This window comes from Choloepus didactylus, chromosome 3, assembly GCF_015220235.1.
Source record: "Choloepus didactylus isolate mChoDid1 chromosome 3, mChoDid1.pri, whole genome shotgun sequence".
Lineage (NCBI taxonomy): Eukaryota > Metazoa > Chordata > Mammalia > Pilosa > Megalonychidae > Choloepus > Choloepus didactylus.
The window spans coordinates 6,870,495-6,890,454 of NC_051309.1; the positions used below are offsets into that span (position 1 = coordinate 6,870,495).

The window sequence follows — 19,960 nt, forward strand, 5'->3', positions numbered from 1 at the left end:
GACACATTGCTTGTTTCCTCCTCAGCTGTCCAGGTGGGATGAGTCTTTTCTGGACGCCATCCCCTGCTCCCTGGTACCTTTCCTGCTGGAACCTGGTACCCCATCTCTCTCAGGCTCCAGCGGCCTTTACGGGGACCGTCTGCGCCCACTGCTCTAACCCATGTCCACCCCCAGCTGCTGGCACAGCCCTGGGTGGGACAGCTCAGCCACCGAGGAATGAATGGAGGGCGGGAGGGAGGGCCAAGGAGCGCTGTGAGCAGGGCCCCCAAATCCTAGCCCAGGGTCTGGAATGCAGCCAGCGCTCAGCTGCCCAGCTCGGCCCTGCTTAAATCAGGCGGGCACTCTGCAGGGAAATGGTGGAGGGTCCCCGCCAGCTCCGACCCTGCACACAGACTCTCCCCCCGACAGCCTGGCATGGAGAGAAAGCTGGCCTCCCCAGTCACGTTATGGTTGCTCTCCAGATACGTTTAGTAAGTTCTTAGGATCAATCAATGTGCCAAAACACTCTTTAAGATGAGTGTAATTCTAAACATGGAATCATCAACTCTTGTCTGCGGCATTGGTGCCACCCCTCCCTCCCTCACCCCTGCCTTGAGATCCTTCATCTCCGGGGTCTCTCCAACCCAGGAAGTGAGCCGATGACACCCACCCCGTGGACTGTGGTGCCGGCAGGGGCGAGACAGATGAAGGGCTTGTGAGCGCCATCATCGTCCACAGCCACGCACGGGGCAGCTGGACCGCACTGCACTGAGATGGTCCCCTTGGCCTTGCTGAGGCTGGCTCTGTTTCTCAGGAAAGAGGCGAGCGACTCTGGAACCCTCACCCTTTCCTGGGGCTGGCCGGATGGAGCCAGGGACAGGGGCAGATGGCAGCCCAGGGCTGTGGAGGGTGGTCTGTCTGCCCTCCCAACAGCCATGCAGAGTCATGGCCTTGGTCCTCTTCAGTCACCCAACAGACACTTCCTGGGCACTGGCTCCAGCCAGTCCTGGCACCTGAGCCAAAGGAGGCACGAAGCCTGCCCTTGGCCTGTCACCAGCCCAAGGACAGGGGACGCGGGGGAGCTGGGAGCCAGCAGTCCAGGCTAGGAGGGCTGCCTGGGGGAGGTGACATCTGAGACTCAAAACGCAAGGAGTTGGAGGTGACAGGTGAAGGGCACGCCGCCCAGTTTCCACAAGCCTTGGGACCACAGCACCTGCTCAAGCCCACCTGATGCTGCATCAGTGCTGGTGACAGGGTGTCCTACGGGGGTGGCGGGAGGGAGGGAGGGTCACAGCACAGGTGTGACTCGCAGGTGGGCATGCGAGGATAAAATAATGTGTAAGTACCATCTCCTGGATCACCGATGGCACAGCGCCCCGACTGGAGCAGATGAACCTGATGCTGACTGGACCGTTCCTGGGACACAGGCACTAAACGCCAGGCCCCCGAGCAGACCCCCACACCCACCATCGGGCTCCCTGGCCAACCCCCCTCAGTTCTCACACCTGCTGTCCAGGACCAAGCTCTGAACCCCACTGGGAAACTGCCCCGGTGCCCCCTCAGGCAAAGCCGCCACCACCCACCCAGCCCTCTGGCCAGACCCCCAGAAGGAGCCCCGACCTCCACCTGCTCTCACCTCCCACACCTTCCCCACCCGGCCACCCACTCCCCTCCCCACCCCAACCAGCCCCCTCACTGGTCCCGGCTGCCGCAGCTGCCCCACGAGCCGGAGCAGGTTTCCTTCACAGTGAAACACACCGTGGCACCCCTCAGCACTCCCTCCGATGGTTCCCATCCCACTCACGAGAACGTCCCTCTCCTCCCCTGGGCCCTCGGGGCTGCCAGACCTCACTGACCCCTCGAACCCGCCCTCCAGGACCCCAAGCTGAGGGCCTCCCTCGCAGCCCAGAGTGTGTCTCACCCCGCCCCCTGCACCCACTTCCCAACAGGCTGTGCCTCGTCGGCTGAGGCAGCTCCTGCCACGATCTCCGCCTGCACCCCTGCGGCTCCCAAGGCAAGCACCGCACCCAGAGCCAGCTGTGGGGAGGTCACGCAGTCCCAGCAGTCCTGTGGGCTGGCATCACTGCGACCACCGAGGTCAGGGCTAGGGCACCCGCTGCGCCCTCTCCACCTGCAGTCTCGGCCACACGCTGCTCCAGGGCAAGGGCTGCCCCTACCCGGGCAGGGAAAAGGCCGATTCATCACCACAATGGGCACAGCCACAGCAGCACCGACAGCACCCCCGGAGCACACACTGGCACCCACAATGCCCCAGAGCTGTGTGGCTCCCCTCCTCCCACTGGCCCGAGGTGTGCTCCTGACATTAGCCCCTGGAGGCTCACAGGCTCCCAAGTCACAGTAGGGAGGGCACAAGCTGTGGTGGGGGCCCAGCAGTCCCAGCTGCAGAACCTCGCCCCCAACCCGAGGAGGGACAGTGCCCAGCTCAGGGCTGCAGGTAAACAAAGCTTCCTCCCACCTGGTCGGGCCAGCCCCTCCTCCAGGAAGCATTCCTGGGGTGGCAATATACAGCAGGGGCTCGCGCTGGGCCCCACAGTGCCTCGTATGGCCCTCTCACAGCCTGACGGGTCCCCCATAGGATGACTGTCGCCCCCCAACATGAGTGCCCTGCGGGCATGGCCGTCGTACCAGCTTCATTCCCCACAGTCCTGTGCCAGCGCAGAGCTGCAGCCCAGCCCAACGGTGCCAGGGGTGCCGCCCTTGCCAGGCCACCTGGGCCCCGGGCGGAGGTGCTCGCTTCATTCCTTGGTTGCCCGGCAGGACGTGCCACTCACAGGGTGGAGAGAAGACGGAACAGCAACCGGGGGCCTGCTGCCTCAGGACACCTGGGGTGAAGGTTCCCACCCTCACCTGTGGGGCGGCTGAGGGCCAGGTGAGCATGGGCAGAGCGTGGGAGTTCAGCACTGGTGGATCTGGGATCCACGCATCATAAGGTACGGTGCCCACAGCTCCCTGCAGGCCTCTTTCCAGCCCGTTCCTGTGGTCTCATCCTGTCTGTCCTGGCGCACCCAAGTTTCCAAGCCCCATCATTTGCAGGAGTCTCCCACATGGGGCACCTGTGCCCTCCCGGCGAGCACAATCATTCACAGGAGGAAAGCAAGACAAAAACCGCAGCCTCCCATTTATATTATCAAAAAATAAGCAGGAAATGGAGCTTTCCTAAGCTCTGGTGTGGGCAGGGACACAGGCAGCCTCGGGCAGGGGGCAGGGAGGGGCGGGTGCCATCCTCAGTGTAGGGCGCCAGCAAACGGACCTCCAACTAGACACAGGACGGCGGTCCCTCGCGGCCAAGGGGGCTCATGCCAGGAACGCAACGGCAGCTTTGCATCTGGAAGTTAACCGATGCAGTTCACTGTGCTCAGAGAAAAGGGGAGAGGAAAAGGATCACCCAGGTCATCGCGACAGATGCAGAGGGAGCATGTGACGAAATCCAGCACCTATTGACGGCAGGCATTTTTAACAAACCAGGAATAAAAGGGACTGTCCCTCCGTCCCCAGGAATGCCCGGACAGGCTGCACCGAGGACACCACGTCACCCCAGGGGTCTTCACACTGAAATGCACGGCCCCACTCCCATCACGGGAAAGCACCAGGCAGGAAAGACCGTAGGACATTCTACAAGGACAAGAGAACTGCCCCGTGCTCTCCAAAAGCGGCAAGGTCACAAATGACAAGGAAAGATCGAGGACGCGGCCCAGACCGGAGGAGAGGAGGAGAGGACAGCTAGTGCCACGTGGGGTCCTGGAACGAAAGAGACACTGGCAGAAAGGAGAAATTCGGGTAGGACCTGGAGTTTGGCTAAGATGCTGTAGCAATGCTTCACTTCCTGTTCTTGACCTTTCTACAAGGGCCTGGGTGCTCCCGCTACAGGAATTGGGATGGGGGCGTAGGGAACTCTGACCACTATTTTTGCAACTTTTCTGTAAGTCTAAGATTAGTTCAAAATAAGACGTTTAAATTGCGTGTGCATGTGTGTGTGTGCATGTGCCCGTGCGTGAGTGTGTGTGCATGTGTGCCTGTGTGTGTGCCTGTGCGTGTACCTGTGTGTGCCTGTGCATGTGTGTGCCTGTGCGCATGTGCGTGTGTGTGCATGTGCGTGTGTGCCTGTGCGTGTGTGCCTGTGTGTGTGTGTGCCTGTGTGTGTGTGCCTTGCGTGCACATGCATATTTGTTCAGCTGCCTAGAGCAGCGCTTGAGCTGCTGGAGGATGGCCAAGGAATTACTACGTCTTGATTCACAAGGTTTAATCAGGGGCGGCTTAAAACCCCCCCACTACGGGGTGTTTTTTTAAAAACAGCCAGGCTGCTCCCACGCCCCCGGGCCCCCACAGCGACTGCCGCAGCTCTGGGAGCTGCCCGGAGGTCCAGGAGAGCACAGCTGGAGCCTGTGGTCGCCGGAGGATGCCCCCTCCCTCGGGCCCCAGGTCAGGCCTGGCCCTGCACCTCCCAGGGGCACTGAGAGAGTGCTGGGAGAGCCCCGGGTGGGAGGTTCTCCTCACACCAAGTGGCAGATGAGGAAACTGAGGTCTGGGGGGGAGGTGACTTGTCCCAGGTCCCAGAGTTGGGAGCTGAGGGGAGAGGCTAGAGCCCAGGGATATTGCAACCACAACCCTGCCCCCCACAACTTCCTTAAGAGAAGGATAAGAAGGTGGTTGCTGGGCAGGCAGCCAGAGAAAGGAGACCCCAAGAGCAAGGCCAGGGGCCAGCTCAGACGATGCCTCCTCCAGGCAGCCTTCCTGACTCCCTGAGAAGGGGGCCAGGCTCCTGCCCACAGCTCTGCAGGGCACTGATGCCACCCCCAGCATGGTGCACGCCCCCCAAAGACACAGTCAATTGTTTCCATCTCCCTGTCATCTGGGGGCTCCCGAAGGGCAGGCCTGAGCCTTTGCCCCTCTGTTCCCACAGCCTGGCCCAGACATACCACCTCTGGGGACAGGATGGCAAGCCTAGGTCAAACTCCAGCCATCTTTGACTTGCTCTGGGCACTTCTGAGCCTCAGTTTCCTCCCCCAAAACAGGAAGGGAGGTAACAGCAGACTCCAAGCCCCAGGCCCCTGTGGTCCCTAAGCCCCAGCTTTCCATAACCCCCAGGCCCCCATGATCTCCACACCCCAGCCCCCCCCACAATCCCCATGCCCCAGCCCCCTGCGATCCCCACAACTCCCGACCCCACTCCCCAGAGTGACCTCCACAACCCAGGCCCGCAAGGGTAAGACACCAGCACACAGTAAGCACTCGCCTGCCGTTGCCGCCATGGGGTCCCAGATGCTGGGTGGGCACAAGCCTGCCTCCTCACCCTAACTGCAGCCCTCAGCAGCTGTGGACCCCGGGTCAGATACTTTACCTCCCTTTGCCTCGGTTTTCTCGCCTGGCAATGGGCTAGCAGCAGTGCTGGCCCCGGGGCTGGGCAGTGGGCCTGGGCGACTACAGGGAGCCGACCTCGAGCGGCACCTGGCGCACTGGAAAGTGGAGCACTCGCTGGCTGTTCTTACCGGGGTGTGTGCGCCTTCATTAGAGGGACTGATGAGTGGATTAATTAAAATGTTGGAAAGCTGCTCCAAGGCAGAGGCTCAGGGCCCCACCCTCTCCGCACCCAGGCAGCCTGCTGTCTCCTCCGCAGGGAAGGGCACAGAGCAGCTGGGGAAGGTGGGGAGCTCCCCAGGGCTGCAGCCCAGCAGGACGAGTGGGACTCTGAGGCTGCTGACCCAGCCCTTGGGGGCAGAAGCCAAAATGAGACCACATTTGTCTGCAGAGTCTTATCTAAAACTTACTCAGGCCCAGCTCCTTCTTCCATAGCTGTTTTCCGTACCCAGACTGCAGCCAAGGGCAATGGGGCCCTGATGTCCACCCCAGGGGCCACAACACGGGACAGGAGCAGCAGCAGCAGCCGGGCCAAGACCCCGGGGTTGGCGCTCACCTGCCCAGTGGCCTCAGGCAGAGCAGCACAGCGATTCCCAGAAGAGGCGAGACCAGGGCCCTAGGATGGGGTGAGCTGCTGAGGGAGAAGCAGGCATCTGGCCATTGGGGCCGCTGCGGGAGCCTCGGAGCACAGCAGGGAGATGCTCGGCAATCCTTCCAGCACCACGCTGAAGCGGCCAGTGCAGAACAAGGCTCAGCCACCTGTGTGCCCATCACACGCAGCCCTGATCGCTAAAGTGGGGAGGACCACAGAGCCTCCCTCACGGTGGCGTGAACCCCAAGGACAGGCAGGCACACAGCAGGTGCTCCACAAGGGCAGGCAGCAGGTGGCCTCTCCAGGGGAGGACACAGGTGCCGGGGCGGGCAGCTGGACAGGTACGCCAGGCCTGGCTGGGTGGCGGTGGCTGGCTGCAGTTTCTCTGCCTCAGCCCAGATCACCTGGGGAAACACGAAGTTTCACCTCAGCTCAGCCGGCTGAACAGAGACATACCCGCCTGCTCTGTGGTGGGGCGGGAAGTGGAGGCTGACCCCTGCGTGCACATGTGCACACACGCAGAGTTCATGCTACAACAAGCTTCCCTCAGGGCGGGGTGGGGAGACATCCAGGATAAAGGACTTGACCCAAACCACCACGGCTTTATTCTAGAAAACGCAGTTGTATTCTTTGCAATCACACACAAGGTGAGCACATCCTCAAGGCACAATACGCCCGGTGAATCTACTCCAGAAGCGAATGGAACATAGTCCACACACAAACTGTGAAGTGCGGTAAAATCGTCAGGAAACAGTAGAGCTGATCGTACAAGTAGTGCTTACTTGCCAGAATCCAGGGCTCAGTCTGCCCCAACCCGGCCCCTCCGAAGGACGCCTCCTTGTCCTCTCTGACCCACAGGGTCAGGCCAAGCTCGGCATCCGACGCCCTTCAAGACCCGGTCACTCCCCCACCCCGTCCTCACCCCTCCAGCTGCCCCAAACCACCCCACTGTGCTGAACCCGCCTGCTCCTCTGCACCACAGGCCTTCGCCGATGCTGTCCCCGGCACCCCGAACTCATCCCCATACCTGGCACGTGCCGTCTCTGACCATCCCTCCCTGCCCAGGGTCTGGCCTCGAAGATGCTCACTGGACGGTGGCTGAAGGGCAAATGGAAGGGCGCCTTCCTGAGGACCAGCCCGGGGGCAGAATGAGGGTCCTGAGCAGGGCTGAGCATCAGTAGGCAGCGGGCCTGGGCTCAGCTGCCCGCCCGCCGCAACCAGGGCCAGGGACAGCCAGATGCGAGGGAGGACAGCCCTCACAGGTCCCACGGGCCAGTCCCCACGGCAGAGTCTCACTCAGTCCACACTGCTCCCTGCCAGGGCACCCAGGACACTTGGGAACCGTGTGCCTGACCGCAAGGCCTAACACCGAGACCCCGTTTCCTCATCTGCAGAGTGGGCAGCTCGTGATGATGTCCAAACAGCCACTGAAGGAGCCTCCCAGCGAGGGCCAGAGCAGAGAAACAAATGTCCGGGCCAGGTGAGCAGGCGGGTGCGGAGGCTGCCAAGCGTTTGCAAGATCCCCATCCTAATCTTTCATTTTTAAAATTAGTTCAACGGTACAGAAAATGTATTGTCCAGAATTACATCATCTGTGAAATCTCTGGGACTTTACCCAAGGAAAAAATCATGGTCTGCTAGACTCAATTCAGGCAAACCCCTGCCAGCCATCCACCGCCCATTGCCATGCTGACCAGGCTCCTGCCGGAAAGATGCGCAGAACACACACATCTGTCTGTCTCCTCCCCTCACTCCCCGAGACGAGATTATAGTAAAAGCTTTGTATCCCGAACTCTAAGGTGAGCGGATGTGCCCTAAGCCACCGGCACCAGCCAGGGAACTTTCTGTGCACTTCCCTGCACGTCCGCAGGGAAGCTCTGAACCAGGACTCAGCCTGCACTGCTCCAACAAGGGCCACACACGGCTGGCCCTGACAACAAGCATTTATTGTCCCACAGTCTTGAAGCCCTGAAGGCCAGCATCGAGGTGCAGGCAGGCTGTGTTACCCCCCAGGTCTGTGGCGCTTTGGTGCTGGCCTGCCAGCCATCCGTGACCCAGGCCCTGCCTCCGTCACACAGCGTCTGTCTCCTCCTGCGGCTTCCACTTCTGGGCTCAAATTCCCTCTGCCTCTGAGACCACACCACCAAACTAAGGCCCACCCTGAGCCAGTCTGGCTGCATGTGAACGGGATCACTGCAAGATCCCATTTACTTGTGGGTTTGCAGCTCCAGAACCGCGGTTCAGACTTGGGCAGGCCTCTGTAGGGGCACGATTTGATCTTGCAGGCTCAGGCATGCACAGCCCCAAGACTGCAGTGAGGTCAGCACCAAAAAAGAGTTCACAGGGAGTCACGGAACTTCACGGGGGAGATGACGAGACAGGAGACAGCCCCAGAAGGAGGTCTGGGTGGGATCTCCGCAAAGGAAGCGCGACCTGGAGCCTGCCTCGTGACATTCCTAAAGCAGGGTACCGGGCATCTCTGTGAGGAAGTCTCCACGCCAGGCACACGCGGTGAGGGCCAGAAGCACAGGCCCTGGGGACAAGGAGTCCCAGGCTCAGCACCGCACGTCCCAGCCCTGGCACTCCTCCCTGCACACAGCAGGGCGGGGCCCACGTCCAGCCCCAGGAGCAGCCCCACAGGCCCCACATGGTCAGGGAGCCGTGCCCACTTTACAGATGCAGAAACACATCAGTAAGGCTTCCCGCCGCCCACGAGCACACAGCGCAAGGCCCCCAGCTGAGCCCAGACGCACACGTGCAAGGGCCCTGACACCCAACAAACAGTTCACATGGATGAGCAGGTCCTGCAGGAGCACCCAGGCAGGCTGGGGTGAGAGTGGAGCCTGGGTGCAGAACCAGAGGGAGTTCTTCAAACTGCAGGCTCTCAGCCACTGAGGGCTGTAAAAACATTTAATTGCCATAGGCACCATTTTTTTTTTTTAATAAAAGGAATGGAATAAAAAATAAGACCACAGCACACATTGTGAGGACAAGAATTGTTTCAGAAATTCCCATTCCACTGTATGTGAGGGTGAGTGTGCATGAGGGTGCATGTGTGAGTGTATGTGTACATAAGCATGTTTGAGTGTGTACGCGTGAGTGTATGTGTACATGAGCATGCTGTTTGAGTGTGCACACATGTGAGTGTATACGTGAGGACGTATATGTGAATAGGGATGAGAGTGATAGTGTATTTGTGAGTGTGAGAGCACTGGTGAATACTGAATATGCATGAGTGTGCAGGTGAGCATACGTGTGTGCACACAGGCTAGGCTGCGATGGGACATGTATTTCTTACCCTGGGTTGAGGTCAGAAGTGTAAGAGGCAGTAGGGATTGAGAGCTGGTAGGATTTCAACACGTAGAGATGCGGTGGCAGGTTTTGGGCAGAGGCTCCCAGGGCAAAGGGGAGGTGGGAAAACGGGAAGGCCGATTTGGAGAATGTGGACAGCCTCAGTGTTCAGGGAAGAGTGGGTGGAACCCAGGAAGGAGGTCACATGGCCCTCTGCAGATGTCAGGAGCCTGTGGAGCCGAGAACAGCCGAGTCCAGCCTGTCCTGGCAGGAAGTGTCCCAACAGGCAGCCCGGGGTCAGTCCTGCAAGAAGGGCAGGGCCTGTGGGGCTGACGCCACAGAACCAGGGCAAGGGCAGTGGCAGCTTGAGGGTGGCAGTCTACTCACTCCCTAACCATCCTCGCCCCCGGGGCAGGGGCCTGCTGCAGTGAGCAGCACCCTGAGCCTGGGTCAGTGGGTTCACCTCAGCCAGGTGCAAACTGAAAGCGTCTGGTGGCCTGACTTAGGCAGGAACTTCCCACTCTGCTGGTTTCAGAAGACAGGACGGAGCAGCGGCACGGTTCAGACTCCAGGGAGCCTGCCGCACCCTCCCCTGGCTCAGCCCTGGCCCATCACTGTCTGGACAGCCGGCTCCTTGAAGGCAAGGTGGGCCTGGGGCACCCTCCTCCCCCGGGCCCTGCCCAGGTGAGGGGCTTGTGGTTTCTCGAGCCAGTGAATAAAGGAACAGCGCATAAACGAGCCCCCCCCCCCCCCCCCCCCCCGGGGCTCTGCCCCACCTGGGCAGTAGAATCACCTGGACCCACCTGCGGGGACCCAGGGCCCAGGCCTCCTCCCCTCCATAGTGAAAGTGAGTTACTGCACGCAGCCCTACTTACAAGGACACAAGTTAAAGGTCATCAGGCCCCCCCAGGGGCTATGTGCAAAGGGTGTCCTAAACAAAGCATCAAGACTCCCCTCCCCTGGTCACTGTTGTTAACAAATCTCCACACCCCTGTGGCACAAGACCCCACCCAAACTCTGTTCTCACACCCTATGGAATGTCCTTGCCCTAACCCTTAAGAACCACCCCCTGGCACCCCACCCCGCTCTTTGCGGAGCACTAACTTCCATCTTTCCTGGCCGGCTGCAGCCCTGGAACCATCTCTCCTGCCTGTAAGTCCCGTTAAACTCCTGTCTAACTCTGAGCCTGGTGTGTTCTCTGGTCTTGGGGCCAAGCTGGTTGGAACAGCACCTTGACAAACCCTCACTACCGGGGCCCAGAGCCAGACCTTGGAGGCAGGTGTCCCAGAGGAGGTCAGGCTTTGCAGTTGTAAAAGCACTCCCTGGTGAGCCTCGGGCCCCTCTGGGGTCCTGGGACCACACTTGTTTGTGCAAACATCTATGGCCTGGGTGTTCTAGGCCCCATCCCCTTACCGGTTCTGTCCGCTCTGTCTTGACTCCTGGTGCGCTGGGCCCGGGGCTCAGCTGGGGCAGCTGCATCTCCAACCTCTGGTGCAGGCCCCACCTGGGGTCCAGGAGCTCGGGGCACCTCACTCTTCTCCTGCTCCAGCGAGGCAGTGGCGTTGAGCCGAGAGCGGGCCTGGAACTGCAGCGGGGGTGCAGGGTGTGGGCTCGGGGGACTCGGAGGGGTGGCGCTGGAGTCCATCCTGCCTGCAGGAAAAGCCATGGGTCAGAGGCACGCCAGGGCCAGCCAGGCTGGCGGCTCCAGCATTTACTTTTTGGTAAAGAGAGGGGAACGCACAGGAAAATGGGCGGGGGCTGCCAAACCTGCTGCCTGGCACCTCCCGTAACCTCCTGCCAGCCCCCAGAGGAAATCGAGGACAGCGACTCTGTCAGGGACTAGGTCTAGTTCAACAGATCACCCAGCAGTGACAATCGGTCAAACTTGGACCCTAAAGCATTGAAAAGCTGGGTGACCTTGGGCCTCAGTGTCTGTGTCTGAGAAATGGGGATGAAATAATGGCACCCCAAGTATTAGTTGTGAGGGCTCAATGAGCTAATCCACAAGGAACATTGAGCATAACGCCCCATGCAGAGTGAAAGTTAAAGAAAATATGGGACAGGAGGGTGACAGGGGAGGCAGGGAGGGGAGAGGGTAGGCAGGGGAGGGGGCAGGGAAGGGAGGGGAGCGAAAACAACTGACAGAGCCCGGATTTAAAACCAGATCAGCCCAAGTCCCAAGCTCCAATCACAGAACTTTCAACACCATCAAATACTAAATCATGTTATAAAGCCTACTAGTTTAAAGAGCGTAGCACTGGTATGACAGATTACTAGAATAGATAACAGAGCACAGAACCTGTCTCCGGACGAGGGGCAAGGGCTCGGCTGGTTGGTAAACACGGCTGCACGTGCTGTCTAGCAGCTGGAAACGCCAGCACCAACATCATCAAGGGGCAGCCATGAGTCACAGACCCAGGAGGCCCCCACGCGCCAGAACCTGGATCCTGGGGGCCCCGGCTGGGCTTCAGGGGTCCCCTACCTCTTGAAATTGTCGGGACCACTGCACACCAGGCGGTGAGCACAGGGAAGGTTTGTCCTCGGATTCCCAACTAGGCCACGGGCTTCTGCTCTTGGCTCAGTGCCCCCCAGCTGTGTGGTCCTGAGGGGGCCACAGCCCTCCCTCTCTGCACCTCAGTGTCCTCATCTGTAGGGGCAACTGTGTGACCCAAATGAGGCCAGAAACTCCAGAGCTGCTTGAGGGGCAGGGTCCCGGCTGTTTCTCATCACCCAGCTCCTCACAACAAGCCAGACCCAGAGGGGTGCTGGCGGGTATCTGTGGAGAGCATCAATGCTGGAAGTCAGGGGTGGTCCTGGGTCACTGGATGCCCGTCCCCAGGGGTCACTCAACCATATCTCTGCCCCCTTCCCATGAAACACAAGTCCTAAAGATTGGATCTGTTCTGGCCAAAGAACACGGAAGATTTCAATCTGGACATTCCTCCCTCGGAGGGGAATGAGTCCTTCTTTCAAAACATCCCCTAGGCTGCACACAAAAAGCAGGATCAGGCGGGGAGAATCCGGTTGGGAAACTGACTCCATGCTCGGTGCCGTCTCAGAAGTCCAGGCTTCTGGGAACCAAAGCAAGAGGCAACTCCTGCAGGACGCAACACCGAAGCACACGTGCAAGTGAGCAGAGCTGGCTGTGGGCAGGGAACAAGCCAGGACGACACCCAGAAACCACACACAGGGCGACAACTCACAGAAACATCGGCTCTCCAAACCACACTCAGCCACGGCCACTTCGCAGCCCCAAGTGCCCCAATGGCCCCCTGAAGCCAGTGCCACTGTCTTAAAGAGGAGAGCCCACCCTCCCTGAGAGCCTTCCCAAGCCCGGGCCACACCTGTCATCAATAGCGGCAGCAAAAAATGCTGCACCCTGGAATGTGCTGGGCCCCATGCTTAGCACTTACACAGATTTTCTCAGGGATTCCTCACCCCAGCCCCACGTACGACAGAGGGATGACTATCATCCTGGCTTTAGAGATGGAGATACCATTTACCCTTCCACCCTCACCCCGTCTCAGACGAGAAAACACAGGGCAGGGGGGGTGAGGTACATGTCTGAGGCCATACAGCTGATAAATGCGTGGCAGGCTGGATTCTGTGTTCCCATAAACTCACGTTCTTCCTCCCCCTCCACGTCCCTGTGGGTGTGAGCCCACTGTGAACAAGACCTCTTAAAGATGTCACTGTTAGCTAAGGTGCAGCCAAATGAATGAGAGTGGCTCTTACTCCTATTACTGGAGACCTTAAAGAAAGAACCCGGAAGTCACACGAGCAAGAAAGGAGAGGACCTCACCACGGGATGGGAAGCAGAGACAAAAGCCAAGGAAGGCCTGGGGTTCCTGCAGACGAGCTGGCAACAGAACACTAGTCTTTGGGGAGAAAGCAAGGTTTGTTGATCTCTTGACTTTGGACTTCTCCTAGCCTTGAAACCACAAGCCAAAAAATTCCTGTTGTTCAGCTCACCACGTGGTACACGTGACAGCGGCTCTGACAGTGGGATTCGAATCCACGTGGGCCTAGCTCCAAAGCCCCTGGTTTTCTCACTGCTGCGAGCTCACATCTGAAGCAGAGGCCTTTCAAACTCTGGGCCCTGTCTGCGTCTGCAACCGGACCTCCCACAACATCCTCTCCCCCTGGTCCACTCACTCCAAAACTGCGGCACTTCAGCATCCACACGCAATTGCTTTGTCCCTGCGGTTCCCTCTTCCTGGAATGCCTCCCGCCCCAGTCCAAGTCCCAGACAGTCGTCAGGGAGGAGCTCAGAGTTCAGAGCGTCCTCCGACAAAGCCCTCGCTCCATCAGAGGGTCCTAGAGGAACTCATCGATCCTGCACCCTCAGGAGCCCCTGGCTGGGGGAACGGCACCGTCCCAGGAAACAGGACACAACTTCACAAGCAGAAACAGCACCGGATGTGGATCCCAGGTCCGTCTTTCCCAGTCCTGCTGCATCTCGGTTTCCCCGCCGGTACAGTGGGGATAACAACCCCCACGTAGGGATGCTGGGGGGACTCAGGGTGTGACGGAAGAGAAAGCCATCGTAAACTAGAAAACATTTAAATAACCCCAGCTGTTACTCCCAGGTGCCAAATAAAGACAGGTTCAGTTGGAAAACACCTGACAAAAGGACTTTCAGGAAAATACAGGTTCTGGCTGGGCCACAAGGCTATGAATTACACATGTAACATTACAGCCAAAATAAAACTGTTTAAAGTATAATCTCTGCTTCATCAGAATGGGTGAGTGAAGGACGGTTAATTTCCAGGTTCCCCAAGGGGTGGCCAGCCCTTTTTGGATCAAGGGCTTATTACTGTAAAACAAACAAACAAATTCATCTCCACAGCTAGGTCACGGGACCATGCAGCGTAGGTCCCTCTGACTTTGACGGGGGTCCTTTCTTCTCTGCCGAGCCCCTTCCCCCAGGCCCTGTGAGCCACGAAGCCTTGGTTGCAGCCCACCCACTGCTGGATCCCCAACTTGCCCAGCACACATTTGGGGCTTAAAGGACACTGATGGCCGGGGCTGCCGGGCTCCCTGGCAGGAGCACTGGCTGGGAGCCAGCAGACACAACTCAGGGTGACACCAGCTATTCCCTCCCCAGGCCCCAGAACCCCGACCACAGAACCAGAGCTTCGTCATCCACGCTGCCCCCCAGCTCCACGACTCCTCTGACCTACCCCAGTGGAGGGCTCAGACCCAGCTCCCACCTGCTGGCTAAAGCAGAGGCTTGGAGAGGTCGCCACCAAGATTCAAAAAAGCAGAGTGGCTCGCATTCCTTCCCCGTGAGCTTGCGCTCCAAGGAGTATTTTTATCCCATCGAAACACAGAATGCCAGCACCAAGGAGCTCAGCTGGGGGCCGCCACCCTGGAGGGCCTGCACGTGTGGCGTTCTGCCCAGGATGCTCTCACCGCGCTCAGGCTGACCGCCATCCCCGACCCCCCGAGCCCACTCCTCAGAAGTGTGTCCGTGGGAAGCCTTAAAGCTGCTCATTCTGCCTCGGACCCAGCACTCACACGCGAGGGGTCTGTCACGCAGCTGCTTTTCAGGGCCGCCCAGAGAGCAAATGGCTGTAGAGATCACGGCCCCTCCACCCACTGCAACACACTATACTCAGCTAATAAATGTGACCTTGTATACAAAAACTTAGAGACCAGGAAGGTAGCCGTATCACACTGCTAAGCAAGATTTAAAACAGCACAAGACATTATCCTGAGACTGTTCAGAATGAAAACACAACACACCTGCAGAAAAAAGACGGAAGAAAATTCCCTCAAAACGTTAACACTGGTTTTCTAAGGAGGAAGGGATTATGGGTGGTTTTATTGTATTCTTTCTCTTTTTAGAATATATTCCCTTAATTTTCTATAATGAAAGTACAATGTTTTTGGAATTAAAAAAACAGGCATTATTTTAAAACCCATCTCAATCAACCCTAAGGGAGTAGGCCCCTGGGAGCAGGATGCTGGGGTGACAAGAGTGGGTTGGGGGCAGGGGTCTCTGGGCTGGGATGTTGGCTGGCCCGGGGCCCTGGCACAGGACTACTCCTCAAGACAAGGGCACAGAGCCCTTGGTAGCTCCTGGCTTAGTTTTGCTCTAGAGGATTAAGGGCCAAACCAAGGAACATTCCAACTCCTCCCAACATGGCACGTTCACAGAAACCTCCGGCTGGGGATGTCCAGGACACGATCCTGGACAGCCACAGGCAGCCCAGTGCTGAACCCAGCAGCCCGGCCCCTGCTGCATACCTGGCACCTGCTCTGTGCCTGGCCAGGCTGCTCGGCGTGCCAGGACTCAGGGCCTATCTTATCTCAGCCACTGTCCTCGGCACCCTCGCCCAGAGGGGACAGCACAGGGCTGGCCTTCCAAGCTGGAGAGGAGGGCAGCACCTAGAGAAATGACCAGCCTCACGCAGTAAGAGTGAAGATGGACAGCACAGGATGGGCCTCTCACCTGCCCCAGCGAAGGAAAAGGGGTGGGGGCTCTACAAGAGAGGCTCTGACTGCCCCTGCTTCCTACAGGCAGGTCTGAGCCAGGCCAGGGTGGAGGGAGGGGGAGGAGCTCAGCGTCCTGGGGCATCTGGCAGGGAGATGTGCCTAGGAGAAAGGGGCAGACAGAGCCAGCCAAAAGCATGTCCGGGAAGTTCAAGGTGGCTGGGAAGTGAGAGCCTGTTGGGGACACAAGCAAGAAGAGACTGAGTGAGATGCAGGGCAGGGCAGGGACGGCCCTGAGCACCAGGCTTAGGAGGCAGACCTGACTCCGCGGGCCAGAAGAGGCCAGAAATGGGCCAAGAGAGACCTGGCACCGTTAAAGAACCACTACCAGGGGCTGTGTGGAAGGTGGACTGGTTGGGCAGGAGGCCGGGTGGCCGTCTGGAGTTGCAGTTAACAGACCTGGACCAGGACAGAGAGGCTGGAACCAGGACGGGCAGGCACCGGGGCGTGCGGGGTGGCGGGGTGCCCCCTCTGCACTCCCGCACCCCCGGGCCCTGCTGAAAGTGAGGGACAGCAGGGAGGCAGCCGGGGGGCACCTGGTTTGTGACCGGGGGTCGCGGTGGGTGGTGCCACGTGTTGGGGGGGTCTGTGCACAGCATAAAGCTCCATATCTACTAAGATTTTTCTTAGCGCCACCATTGTGCATGGGTGTTTGGCATCTGCCCTGCAGTGTAGGCATTTCTGGGGACAGAGATGGAGCTATGTTCCCCTCTGTGACCAGCACCAGCCTGGGAGGCCCGTCCAGTGCTGGCCTGAGAATGGGCAGGGGAGGCCTGAGAGAATTAAAAGAGAAGTGAGAGTTCATCTCCCAGCCAACCTTTCCTGCATCCAGTAAAGGCCCATCCACTGGGAGTGCAGGAAGGGGTGAGGGGCCTTCCCTGAAAGAAAAATGCTGAAACATCATGAAACATTTCCCTAAATCCCTGGTCTGAAGCTAAGGGGCTCCAGTGAGACTCAGAGCCCCCTGGAGCCGGGGACAGGTGGGCAGCGAGCAGAACGGCCTCAGCTTCCCGGCAGCTGGCGCCCAGGCTGCAGCCGCACACGGGGTGCCCAGGGTACTGGCTAGGTGAGTGACGGATACCGGCAGAAGGGAAAGCCCCCGACAAGCTGTAAAGCCCTGGGCCCAAAGCCAGGGGTCACTGTCCAAGGTGAGGAGAAGCAGGGTTTCCTAACGGGTGTGGGCGGAGGTTTCATCTCAGGCTTTGTGGTCCCAGCAGGCCACCAACCCCTCTGAGCCTCGCTCCCTCTCCTGTGAAACGGGATCTACAATCCCAACCCCGAGACTACCGAGAGGGTTAAATGTGTGAGCATGGGGTGGGGGCTGAGGGTGTTGTACAATTTAACTCCTTGGAACCTCATAACATCAACTATAAAAAAAGGGGCTGAAGGAAAGGCTCCATCCCATCCAAAAGGGCTGGGCCAGATTCCCACGAAAACTTCCAACTATCAAAACAGAAACGAACGTCCCCGAGGGCCGGGTTCCTACCAGGCAGGGCAGGCGCTGCCACTGCCCCCTCCCTCACTGAGGAGCCCGAAGCCCGAGAAGGGGAGTGGCTGCCCCTCGGCTCCTACGCGGGCTTGAGAGGGTTCGACCTGGCCCAGAAGCTGCCCTAGGCCTGTGGCCCCCACTGGGGGGCCCGAACCCCATCATTCCTCAGCCCCTAGTGGGGGCGCCCAGGCGCCTTCCAGCCCGCGGGGGAAGGGCCGTGACGGGGCAGGTCGGCCGAGACACCGGCCCGGGGGTGCGGGGGCGCGGAGCGGGCGCCCCGCCGGGCCCCGCGCGCGCCCCGGACCGCTTTGCCCTCCGCCCCCGCCTCAGCCTTCCCGCCCGCAACCGGGGTTCGCGGGGAGCCCGCGGGCCGGAAACGCCGGGAACGTGGGGCCCAGGCGGGGGTCGCGGGACCCGGACGCCGGGGGAGGGGCGCGCAGCCCCCTGAACCCGACCCCAGCCCCGGGAGAGGTCGCCCTCAGGGACCCCCGGCCTTCCAACTCCTGGGAGCTTGCAGGGAACGCGGCGCTCAGCATCCCTCTCCCCCAGCGCAGAGGGGGAAACTGAGGCCCGAGGCGGGCGGCGCCTCCCAGCTCTCGTTCCAGCCCCCGGCGCACTGCCCCCCGTCCCGCCACACTCCCCCGGCTCACCAGGCCCGCGGCAAAGTTCTCGCGAGGAGCGAGCGGAGCCGCAGCTCGAAGCGCAGCAGACGAGACCGAGCAGGAGGTACTGGCTACGGCGCGAGCGGTTGAGCGCGGCCCACGGCGCTGAGGGGGCGGGGCCTCTGGCTTCCCTCCAATCACGACGCGGCCCGAGGGACGCGGCGCCGGCTCGACCGGCCGAGTGACCGGCGTCCCGGCCAGTCAGGGTGCGCCTTGCCGGGCTGCCTCCGACCCGCCCCCGACGCCACCAGGTCCGAGGACGCCAGCGGGGGCGGGTCCGACCCGCCCACCGCGAAAGTTTCCGAGCACACTCGGGCCCGTCCCCCGGCCCCGCCCCCGGCCCCGCCCCACCCACAGGCCCCGCCCCGCCCACAGGTGTCCAGTCGCTGGGCGGAGCCGCTCGCCTCCTTGGGGCCCTGAAGGAACTTTGAACAAGCCTGGGGTCACCTTTCGTCTGCCACTCAGACCCCAGGGGCCCCAGCGTCAGGTTCATTTTATAATTGCTAGCATAATATTCTCTAGGGCTTTTTGAGACGCTTTAATTCCAGCCTTGCCGGAGATAAGAGAGGGCCCCCCTAATATAACAAAGCAGAGAGAGAAAAACTGAGTCCGTGTAAATGCACGTAACCAAGTGCTGTTTTAAATGCACGTCAAATGCAACGTAGCATACTTTTCACAAGTAAGTGTGGGTTCCACTTAAAAATGTGTGCCTGCCCTCAGAATGATGCGCGCTTTGGAGACCCCCTTCTTTCCGTGCTCTCCCTGTCTGAGAGGCGCGGTCTGGAGATGAGGCAGCCTTCTGCTTGGAAGCAGCCCCTTGAGAATGCAAGGCCCTGCCCAGCCGCCCGGGAGCCCCGGGCTCTGTCACGCCCAGGGTTTGCCTTCACCCCCAGCTACCCCAGGAGGCAGGTGGCTTTGGACTTATTTTTATTGATGGAAAAATTGATGCTCAAAGATGGATAGTTATTTGCCCAAATCCATGCAGGCAGAATTGTCTCCCCACCCCCCACCGCTTATAATACACTAATTCTAGAAAATTTAGAGAATACAGAAAACTGGAAAGAAGGAAAAAACCATTCAAAGCCAATCACTGTTCACATGTGGATTACATTCATATTTTTTAAAAAAGATTTTCAAACGTCATTGTGATTGCGCTGTGTGTGTAGTTTTCTATTATGGTCTGTTTGGTTTTAGCCTATCACTATAAAATATGGATTCTCAGATGTTCTTAGTGCCTTTGAGGGGCTATAACCCACCTCCAGGCTGCCCCTGCCCCCATCTTAGATTTTGGAGGCCCCCCCCTGCTCCCACACCCGTGCTCCACATTCCCAGTCCCGAGGATCCAGGGATTAGGGATGTCAGTTACTTGTTCTCCCGTCTCTTTCTCCAACAAGAGGGTAGGGAGTCTAAGTCCATTGTGTACTGCGTGCCTGGCACATACTAAGCTCTCAATAAATATTTCTTGAGGGAATTAATCAGCTTTAACACTTTGCCTTTTCTAGCCATTTGGTTTGCTTCCCATTTCATGATCACATTTATTTTTAGAAATAACACTGTAATACAAATCCTCATTCTAGCAAAATTGTTCAGAGCAGCAGGAGATAGGGAGGCCAGGGTGGCATCTAGATCTATGGCTCCTTTCTAGTGGTGTAATCTGGGCAAGTCACTTGACCTCTTGTTTCTCCAAATGGGGCCCATGGACCAGCAGCCCCGGCATCACCACAGCTTGTTAGGAATGCAGAAATGGATTGACTATTATAAAGAGAGTTTATTTTGTTACAAATTTATAATCCTAAAGCCATAAAAGTCCCAAACTAAGATATCAATAAGAGGATACTGTTCTGGTTTGCTAATGCTGTGAAAATGCAGAACACCAAAAATGGATTGGCTTTTATAAAGGGGGGTTTATTTGGTTACAAAGTTACAGTCTTAAGGCCATGAAGTGTCCAAGGTAAGGGGGTACCTTCACTGGAGCATGGCCAATGGTGTCTGGAAAACCTCCGTTACCCAGGAAGGCACGTGACTGGCATCTGCTCCAGAGTTCTGGTTTCAAAATGGCTTTCTCCCAGGATG

General features: G+C 58.9%; 1 protein-coding gene across 2 annotated transcripts in view; it reads right to left on the minus strand.

Annotated features, from left to right (window-relative positions):
- WFS1 (wolframin ER transmembrane glycoprotein) overlaps positions 1-18,001 on the minus strand; it is a 39,470-nt gene extending 21,469 nt beyond the window's left edge. Inside the window, exons 1-2 of one of the 2 annotated variants that reach the window (XM_037829351.1) lie at positions 17,876-18,001; positions 10,652-10,888 (exon numbers count right to left, since the gene is read on the minus strand). In XM_037829351.1, coding sequence (XP_037685279.1) covers positions 10,652-10,883 — 232 coding nt within the window. In that variant the 5' untranslated portion in view covers positions 10,884-10,888; positions 17,876-18,001. The remainder of the gene's footprint in view (positions 1-10,651; positions 10,889-17,875) is intronic. The other variant, XM_037829352.1, reaches the window with a different exon arrangement.
- Between the last annotated feature and the right edge of the window lie 1,959 nt (positions 18,002-19,960).